The 10,922-nt window shown below is 41.0% G+C and overlaps 1 protein-coding gene across 2 annotated transcripts in view; it reads right to left on the reverse strand.

Annotated features, from left to right (window-relative positions):
* Positions 1-5,761, reverse strand: part of VPS39 (VPS39 subunit of HOPS complex) — a 30,200-nt gene extending 24,439 nt beyond the window's left edge. The window contains exons 1-4 of one of the 2 annotated variants that reach the window (XM_056851593.1): positions 5,658-5,761; positions 2,501-2,566; positions 587-613; positions 117-181 (exon numbers count right to left, since the gene is read on the reverse strand). In XM_056851593.1, the coding sequence (XP_056707571.1) occupies positions 117-181; positions 587-613; positions 2,501-2,566; positions 5,658-5,730 (231 nt within the window). In that variant the 5' untranslated portion in view covers positions 5,731-5,761. The remainder of the gene's footprint in view (positions 1-116; positions 182-586; positions 614-2,500; positions 2,567-5,657) is intronic. The other variant, XM_056851594.1, reaches the window with a different exon arrangement.
* Positions 5,762-10,922: the final 5,161 nt, after the last annotated feature.

A 10,922-nucleotide genomic window follows, 5' to 3' on the forward strand; every position in this document is an offset into this window, starting at 1 on the left:
AACACACTTAGCAGCTATTATAATCGTCAGCTGATTCCAGTCAAAATGATTTCTGGCCTTCATGTAAATACTTCCTATGCAAGAATCTTACCTGTACCGAAAGCTACAACACCCACCTGTTGAATCTTCTTTGAGAAGTTCTTATGTGATTTCTCCAATTTCACTTCAAACCTGTTGCAACCTACCAAACAGCAAAGAGAATTTAGAGCAAACATACTTTTCAAATTTACGTCATACACATTTTTTTTTAAATCAGCCAAAACAAAATTCCCTGCAAAGTTCTTTTATCAGTTTAGAGGAGCTGCAAAGTTCTTTTATCAGTTCAGAGGAGCTGCAAGTCTCACAGGTCCACCTGAGGATTATAAGAAATTGAGCAATTGCACATTACAGCACCAGTAAACCAGACCACAGCCTTGTGATCTCATGGGTTAATTTAACAAAAGGTTTAAAAAAAAAAAAAAACTAGGGAAAAAAGCCCCCAGCACCCTTTATCTAGGCCAAATACTAGCAAATCCAATCTCTACAAAGCACAAATAAAAACACTTCACCACAAGGGTTTAGAGGAGGTTGATGGATACAAACTTACAGCCACTGTCTGATGTCGTAACCTCTCCTGACGTTGATGCAAAAAGGGGGAGAAATTTACCAAGTGAGACAAGAACAACTCAAAACCAGCATGACTTGTCCGGCACAGACAGGCTAAAGTGATAAAAATTCATTCCATCTTGGGTTTCTCAAAGAATCTAGCCACCCTACAAAATCAAAGCAATGAGGTCTCTCTAAGGAGGCAATGGGATTGTCCAAAAGAGGAATGAACAGAACCTCAACCTCACTCTCCATTTTTGTAACTTGTCTAAGGAAGAACTTACAATGTCGCTACCCAGCTGGAGCCCAACAAGCTCTCTTTCATCAGTGATAATCATTAGTTACATCTTCAACCAACCTGAAACTTAATTATGTGCCACTGCATTTGCGTACATTCACCCTTGTCTCTCCCCTTCTTCCACTTTCTTTCCTGCCTTTGCCTCTCCCTTGTTATCTCCCCGGCCTCCTTTTCAAAATATAAGCTATACAGTTATACAGTTTGGTGAAGGAATCCGTGAAAGTAATCCACAATGTAAAACTGTATGTTGCCATATACCAAAAAGAGTTCATTTTTAGTGATTTTTCAGTACAAAGTAATCTGCAATTTTATTATGTGGGGATGACTCCATGAGATCATTTTATTGACACGGAGAAGAAAAGTCACTTCAAGTAGGCTTAGAAAAACACACACTGAATCTTGACTTAGGATAACATGGACAACATTTGAGAATTATCACTGCTAGTGCAGCTGTGGACAGAAATGCAACTGGGTGTTGGCTTTCCCATTCTAAATCATATCAAAGTGTGTTTTATAGTTGGCATCTGAACATAGGGTGAATATATATCTGCAAAGTGTATCCCTGTACATTTTATACTCAATTCTAATACACTGTGCAGCCCCATACACCAAATGTAGAAAGAGGAGCATACACTTGACGTAGTATGTTTAAAACAAATCATTTTTATTTATACCAGATAGCAAACTGAAATAAGGAGATGGCTGAACTTCATGCTTAAGTTACTCTGTAACTAGCCACCTCAGGGGTCAAGAAGACTAGATATCGAAAATCAGTCTTGTACATACCCTTCTTATCACAATGCATAGGAGCAGGGTAAGAGTTAATATATTATTTTTATTAAAGACATGCCATGATGGGGGGAAGGGAATAGGCTAAACCACCTAATCAATGACCTAAACCCAAACAATAATGGATTTAAGCTAAGAGAAAAGTGATTCCACCTAAACATTATGAAGAACTTTCTGACGGTGAGGGCTGTTTGACGGTGAAGTCCCCGTCTTTGGAGGTCTTTAAGAAGAGGCTGGATGGCCATCTGTCGGGAGTGCTTTGATTGTGGGATCCTGCATGGCAGGGGTTGGACTGGATGGCCCTTGTGGTCTCTTCCAACCTTGTGAACTTGTAATCCCACCTCACAGTTGTTTTTGAATAAAACTGGCACTAGCAGGAGACCTGATCACAGAACAGCTGCACGTTTTGTAGCCACACCATAAGCTCTTTAGTAACAGGAGACCTGTGTTTCTCTTTTGAGCTGCTTATTATGATTCAATTATATATGCTGTGCAGCTATGCACAGAGCATATCATTTTCAAACAACTGTCGAACTAGATGACGCACAAGAGCCAAAACGCCAGAATTTGAATTTTAGGTGTATGGAATTTTTCTTACAGATTCATGAGGAAAGCCATCATTTATATGTCTGTAAAGTGAGAAATGCTAACTGAAACCTAATCCTACATTAATGCTATCCTTTGGTAGTTATGGTACTCAAGTGAGTGAGGCTTGTACACACCCACCACCATGTGCACTGCAAATTCAACAAAACTGCTCTACTGTGCTAATACTGTCAAGCCTCTGAAAAGCTACCATACAGCTTGGCTGAATCTTGACAAACTTACCCATTTCTTTTCGAATTGTGTAAAGGAGGAGGTGTCCTTGTTTTGTCCCAACTAGAAGCCATTCCTCTGTAAAAAAAAAAAAAAAAAAACATCCCAATAAGACTGTGTTTCTTTCATTCATTCCCTACATTTCATATTGAAAAGTTCCCAAATAGTAGCTATTTATGCCCTGCCGGCACCGAGGCTTTTGTAGTATCTAGACAATTTCACCCACTTTTAAAAACATATTTTTTTGCAGAATTAAGTTCTGTGGGTTTCAATGGGACTTCCTTCCAAGTACCGTATGTTCCATTAGGAATCCCCTGAGTTTCATATAAAACGTTTCCTCCCTTAATCATTTTCAGGAGCAACATGAAGAAAACAGGAAAGCACGCTGTAACTGAAGTCACAATAATTTACTGGTGTAATCTCACTGTTCTTCAGCTAATCTGATTTTTATTGGCTGAAACTTAAAATTGGTACTTAATGCGGGGGTGGTGGTTATAGATTAGATCTAGATTAAATTTTTTATCAGTGGAACAGAACTCTTCTTTCTCCCCCATCCATTGTAACCCACTCATCTCTACAAAATAGTGCTCCTGGGGCATAGGCCACCCTGAAGAATGACATGGGAGGCATCTGATGCAGTGGGAAGGAGAAACTGGTGGAAAAGGAAATACTCACGATCTCTAGAAAGTAGTTCAAGCCTTTCCTGAACATTTAGGTAAGATAACTAAACAAGACAAGCCATTGGACCCGTTTTGGATACACAAATCTGTTACAACAAACCCATTCTCCATTTAGAGAGGCGTACGTTTGCAATCATGCCTTTTCACTGTTTGATGTTAATAATGTATGCATTTAGATTGAGTTTCCCAAGACATCCTTTCAGAAGTTAAACCAATTGTACCACCAGAAACATCCCACAATCATTTACTAAAGATTTGATTTCAATGGGCTTACACAGGAGTAACTCAGCACAGTATTGCACTGCAAATTACTTATGGCTATGTGGACCATGAAATATTGCCATTAACTATTTCTGCCATCCCCCTTTTAAAGAGCACAACGAAATATATTTAAAATATTATTAATGTTATATACGGAAAACATATCCAAGCAGGAAAATACACAAGAAACACATACGTTATTACATACAGCACCATATGTACATATAGGGAAGCTGTAGCCCATCACAGCTGCTGAGTGTGTATGACCACAGCAAAATGGCCATGTGGACAATTGCTAAATATAGAAATCCAGTTTTTACATATGCTTCCCTTATATTAAAAGGTCTGATAAGGGTCTACTTCTCATCTCTTCCTTCTTGCAGCTCCAGTACTGCAAACTCTATCTTTGTTCAATCTCACCTTTAAATGGTATCTGTCTACAGACTTATAATTCCCCTAAAAGAATTGTAGGGAAAGGAAATGCGTAGGTATTTTATTTTTTCCACTGATAAAACTATTTATAGCAAATCCTCAAGTTGGGCAGCCCCTGCACCGGTGTAGGTGCCACCTTATTCTGCGATAAGGTGGCACCTATGCCGGCGTGGGGTCACACCAGCTCCTAAGCAGCTTCAGCTCCCCCCTTCACGAATGGGCTCTTATTCTGTGCGGGTTCTCACATCAAGCCTTATTAATTTCAAATATGTCACCCATTATAAAATTCCTAACTAAGCAGCTCAGTAAAGCAAAATAAGCAGATCCACCACAGTCACTATGATCAATTGTGTATATGTAATTTAGCATTTATATAAACTGGGCCCCTCTCCCCATGAAAAAAGTTATCTAAAATAATGAACAATGGGCAGTGCTCTCTTTCTAACACTATTAAATAATATATACAATGTTTAAAAATGATTTGCTTTCGACCTTCTGATTTCTACCCAAGACTTCTGACCTGAAAGTACAAACATCTGGGGCAAAATGACTGACTCAGTGAAGATATAAATGACTCACTTATATATCATTTGGATGCACAGGTATTTTTAATGACACAACACACAGTTGCTACATGGCATGCCTTGCAAAATAATGGGGGGGCTGTTCTGAGGGCATCAATATTAAAGAAAGAAAAAGGCTCAAAACGGTTTAGAATGGATGATAACACAAGATGTCAGCCTGTTGGGAGAAGTCTAAAGTTTATGAAATCTTTAATTGTGCTTAAGGCAAGAATAGGGAACATCTTGCCTAAGAACTTCCATGTGATTCATATACTTGCTGTTCTACCCACAGATTACACAGCAAATAAAGCATTTTGTGTCCAATGTACTTCAAGACATTTCACAATGAAGCAAAAAGATGAGTCTCCATATTTCCAGTGGAAGTCAACCCTATATTTTCTGTAACTTTCAAAGCACATTCACATACTGTAAATAGGGCCTGTACTCCAGGGCCTACACTAAACTGTGACTCCGGGTGTATATTTACCACCTTTTTCATTTAAGTGTTTTCTGGAGCATTTTAGGGAATCCTAACAAAGCAACAAGGCAAAGCAGGGGATAAATAAATATTCAAATAACCAAGAGGTGCAACTCACAGGTGGGCTCCATTTTAGATTAACCCTTTTCATACACACTTTTCATAGAACAAACTGTAACAGGCCATGATGCTCATCTGTCTTTGTACCTTGGTCTCACTTGAAAGTCCCACCCCACTAAATGAGGCCACTTAACATATTACACTTTTGTAACCCACATGATGGGAAATCACACATCGGCTAACCCAGAGCAGCATCCCCTAGCCACTACGAATACACCCACCTCGCACTTCCACATGTTTACAGACACTGCATGCAGCACACAGGTCCCTGTTTACAGACACACACACATACCTGTCACACAAAACGTGAGCGCACCTCGAACGTGTATACAGTACTCAAGATCACTCGATCTGAACCTGATCACACGTGCGTTTGACGTTAGGAAGAGAAAAGCGGCGGATTTGGTCGCACCTTTTTCATGCATACGGATGGATGAAACCCATGTGACTGCAAGAACTGGTAGGTGGCAACAGTTCCTGGTTAATACGGATCATATGAACATTTAAGAAGGAAGGAAGGAGGGACAGGCAAGAGAGCCGAGAGTCAGAGAGCGACGCCTTTGCAAACGACTGGCCTGCCCCCAGCCGCCGCTGAAACGGGAGGCTCCCTCGCCCGTCAAGCCCCCTTCACTCACCCCACGCAGCCAGACAGTCGATCTGCAGCGGCAGCTTTTCCAGAATCTGCACCGGCTCGAAGGCGTCGTGCATGATAGCGGTGGATCAAACCCAAGACAGCCCCCCACCCCTTCTCCAAACGGGCGCCGCCACCCCGGCCCACCCAGCGGGAATCGCAGGAGTCAGCCCAGGAACCAGCAGCATTCGCAGCCTCCGCCCAGCCCGGGCCCGCCTGCCGCGACGCTTCCGGCTCGCTCTTCACTTCCGCGGCCAGGCTCCGCCTTCCAGGACCCCCCCCCCCCCGGAGTCAGGCCTCTCTCGCCTGCGTCGAGCGTTTCCCCGTGACCGTTTGTTTTTAACGGTGGTTCCCTGGGTGGCCAACTGGCCAAGTGTCATTCGCTGCTGGAGGGCATTATCCGGGGGCACAGCCAGGCTTTCAAAAACACGAGCGTATAATAAAATGCTGTAAATCCATCTTCGCCTGGAGATTTATTTCATTTACTTTTACCTATAGCAGTTTTTAATTCCTCCATGGTTATTCGAGAATTCAATAAATCTTTATGTTCTTGTGAAATTCCATCCCAGTCAAGTCGATTTGAATATGCCTCTATTTCCCTCTGAAACCACACTTTGTTTATAAAGATTTGAGTAATAATCTATAAAAGATTTGAGTAATAATCTAAAAGTTTCCATAATTTTTTGTTTGACTGTTATTTTATCCTCCCTCTTTATTTTTTAATATTGGTAATTTCCTCCCTTTATGTTTGAGCTGCCAAGCTAGTAATTTACCCGGTTTATTGGCATGTTCAAAAAAAATTTCTATTAAACATTTTTTTCTCTATTTCTGAAGTTATTAAAACGTATATGAATGCTCACCTTTTGACTCCCCTATTTTATTTTCTCTCTCTCTACCAATGTCAAAAATTGGTCAACTGACAGGGGGCTCTTGGTCATGAAAGCCATTTGAGGGTCCAATAAGGAGTACGTTAGGGTTTAAAAATAATAATCAGTCTTTCGGACTCTGGTCAGAGATCCAGAATCTCCACCTAAACGGGAAGCGTAACTTTGCAGTGCAATCGTACGCAGTGGCATGATTTTAAATTCATTGATAACTAGCTCAAAAAACATACAAGATGGTGATGGTTTCAAATGTCTGAACCCCTTATTCACGTTCAAAATTAGCTAAAGCTGACTGGAAAAATTCCTCTTTGTCTTTTACCCATCTTTAATCGCTATAGTGTCAAATGTGCACTTGTAAGCTCATGCCACTCAATGAGGCTTTCTTCCCATTTAAATTGGTTATTAGTTGAGGCATAGGCAATGGATGTGCACCTAGGCCTGGGCAGAAATAACTGTTTTCTCCACCCAAAGGCAAATTGTAAGGTGGGGGGGGGGTTTCATCCGTGACAGGAATCCCAACCATGTTAGCTATTATTAGGGTTGCCAACCTCCAGGTACTAGCTGGAGATCTGCTGTTACTAGTGATCTCCAGCCGATAGAGATCAGTTCACCTGGAGAAAATGGCTACTTTGGCAATTGGACTCTATGGCATTGAAGTCCCTCCCCAAACCCTGCCCTCAGGCTCCGCCCCAGAAACCTCCCACCGGTGGTGAAGAGGGAACTGACAACCCTAGCTATTATGCCTGTAAAAAACATAGGAAACCTATTCATGATCCTCCTAACATCACATCCCGGTTAACATACAGGTAGGGGTGCCAGCATCCAGGTGGGACCTGGGGATCCCCCAGAATTACAGCTCATCTGCAGACAACAGAGATCAGTTCCCCTGGAGAAAATGGATGCTTTGGAGAGTGGACTGTATGGCATTGTACCCCACTGAGGTCCCAGGATCCATCCCCCAAATCTCCAAGAGTTTTCCAACCCGGATCTGGCATCCCTATCCTCCCAGGTGGCCGGGGGTGTGTGGCTGGCAAACCTACATACAGAAAGGATTTTCTGTTGGCGAGGTCATCAAAACTACAGTACTTATCAAAATCCTACCACCAGATAGGCTTTATGTACTACTGAGCATCAGAAACTAACACAATTGCATTTGGGGAAAAATTAGATCTGTTAGACATGGTTTGTCCAAATGAACAAAATTAAGGAGATAATCTGATTTCATCTGATTTTTCAGTCTTATGTTCCTTTTGGAGAATCTTTGTGGCTGGAGTACCAAATTGAGTGCTTTTCCTGAGGACATTCTTTTAAAAAACTTGTATCTGTCAGAATCTCTCAATTTCACTCCAATGAACCTTGTAATACACTCCAGGTAGCAGATACATCTACAATACCATCTTCGCTGTTGGATTATTTCAACATGGTACCATGTTGGATATCTAAAGGGTCTTGGGGCTGCGAAAGCCACACTTGTACTTTTGATCCATGTGCATCTTGGTTATTGAAATTTTGTCAGAAACAGATTAGTAAGGCCCTGGTATCCATGATAAATCAGCCATTAACCCAGAGCATTTTTCCTTACAATTATTCATCCTTTACCTTTAAAAAAAACTAAAGAACATCACAGCCAGTTATTATCTGGTCTCCTACCTGTCCTTTCTAAGCACAATAATTGAGAATATTGAAAGAGCAATTCCAGGTCTTCCTGGATGGCCCATCTGTTCTAGACTGCTCCATCTGAACAAGGGGTGTGCTTTTGTGTTGTAACCTTAATATGGTGGATCATACCATCCTGCTGAGATGTCTGGATTCAGAAAGTATCAAGGGATGCACTCTGGAATGGCTTCAATTTTTCCTTCTGGACAGAACTCACAGGGCTGCTGTAGGAGATCAGTAGTCAGAAGTAGGGCCTGTAGTGCATGGTACCACAAGGTTGAATTTTATGGCCCATGCTGTTCAATCTCTGCATAAACCCCTGGGAGATATCATTTGTGGTATTGGGAGTTGGATGGCATCAATACGCTGACCACCCAGCTCTACATTTGTCTAGAGCACCTGATGTGGCTGTAGCTGTCCTGAGCCAATGCCTAGGTGCTGTGGTTGAATGGCTAAAGTCGAACAAGATAAAACTGACTCCTGATATAGACAATGCTGGTTGGGATGGCTAAAGTTTTTGAGGGTATTAAGCCCCATCAGCTGTGGGATGTGCAACTGCTCACAGTTTAAAAGTCTGGGAGTTATTCTGGACCCAGCATTATTGCTGGAGAAGGCAAGTCAATTCTGTTGTTAAAAAATGCTTTCTTCTATCATAGCTTGGAGAATGGCTCCCTGCCTTGACCTGGCTACAGTTACCTCAAGGTATTGTAATGCATTCTATATAGATATGCCCTGGAAGATATCTTGGCAGATCATATTGGCTTGTTTACTATCGGGAGCAAGGCAAAGTATGCACAGTACACCTGTTCTGTAGTTAGTCCATTGGTTACCTATTAGTTCCCAAATTGAAAGTGCAGGTTATTATATACAAAGCACTTCATAGCCTAGGGCTCACTTAACTATAAGACCACCTCTCTCAGTATGTTCCAGAGACAGCTTGCTGATCTGAGCAAAGCATCCTGAAGGTGCCACCCTACACTGGGTAAAAATAGTCGTCCATACCCAAGCTTTATGTGTTGGGGCCCCAACCTGCTGGAACAGCCTGGCTGATGAGGTAAGAAAGACTCTTATGCTTATTTTGCAGAATGTGTAACTGTTCAGGAGTACTTTTTCATAAAGGGAATAGAGATGTGGTATAAATAAGAGGAAGACCCAACAAGAGATGAATTGACTTCATAAAGGAAGCCACGGCCCTCAATTTGTAAGATCTGAGCAAGGCTGTTAAGGATAGGACACTTCGGAGGACATTGATTCATAAGGGTCGCCATGAGTCGGAAACGACTTGACAGCACTTAACACAACACACACACATAAATAAGAAGTCTGCAAGAAATAATTTTTTTATTTAGATGATAGTTTAATTTAATTTTCTGTTAAACTTCCAAGCAGCTTCTTTTGTTTCTTTATATTGCATTGTTCACTGGATCTATTATACTGTCAGTACTTCAGCATTTCTCTAATTGTGAAATCTAGTTTATGTGACATATTATACGGTTTTATTTCATTGTTCTTTGTGTAATCCAGTTATATTGCATTGTACACTGCATGTAGTACACTGTTTTTTGCATTGTCTTTTATAACTTTATAATCTGTCTTGAGTACCTACAAAAAGGCAGTCAAGAAATGAAATAATAAATGAATGCTGCCCTGTCAACCACGGAAGAAGATAAAACAGTGGCACAAACTGAAAGAGCAACTTAAACCCAGAAAGATACACATGACCATTGACTTCTACCACTTTAAGAAAAAAAAGAACTTTATTTATACAGAACTGAAATACACAACTCAGACCAAATCAAATGAAAAAGTGCCTGTAAATTAAAGGAAGCCCCATTACCAACTCACTTATACATACAGCTAAAACAAATTGGGAATGCAAAATTTAAGCACTGACAAATTTCTAAATCCAAAATTTTGAAATAGTTTAGATTTTTAACCAGAACATGATTTTTATATGAGCTCTTGGTGTTGCTGTAGAGATGCAGTGCTGTGGTGATATCATAGATAAAGCCCAAATTTTGGCACCCAAATGTGAAAACTTCAAATTCAAATACTATCTGCCCATTACTTCCTAGAAGTCTTCCAGAACAGAAGTATCCCCAAACGATCACATTTATTAAAGGAGAACACTAGGGTAAGTTGAAATTGCTCCTTTAGTAATACTTTATTATATTCCCAATGGAAAACTCAATTTTCTGGGAAGTCTCTCTCACAAACTCCTGTGAACACTCCACCCCCAAATGTATAAAATGTGCAGTCAAGCTCATTAGAGATCTGGGGGAGAATTGATGGGGATGGTATTGAATAAAGGTAAGTAACAGTGTTCAGAGGCACAGAGAATACGTGACCGGATTCACTGGGCCTTTTTTGCAGGGAGGGGAAAAGGCTGTCAGATGTTACATGTACAGAAGCTGTGCTTGTTTGATTATTCAGAGAGCTGCTTATTTGAGAACTGTAAAGGGGACAGTGGCAATTCAAAGTCATGTTCACATGTACAGCATATGGAAATAAAGGAAAGATGAGCCTTATGTATAAAATAATTCAGAGCATGCCTCCACAAACACAGCTCACGGTGGGGCTGGATAACCAAGTTCTTTTTGCTGTCTACCTGGAACTTCAAAACCAGTATGTGTTATCAAACACTCAGCAAGCCATAATAAGGGCAAGTTGTACAGGACTGGTTCAGTTTGGCAGGAGTACATCTGTTAGACTATGCAATAGATTCCAGT

This window comes from Euleptes europaea, chromosome 6 (assembly GCF_029931775.1).
Source record: "Euleptes europaea isolate rEulEur1 chromosome 6, rEulEur1.hap1, whole genome shotgun sequence".
NCBI classification, from domain to species: domain Eukaryota; kingdom Metazoa; phylum Chordata; class Lepidosauria; order Squamata; family Sphaerodactylidae; genus Euleptes; species Euleptes europaea.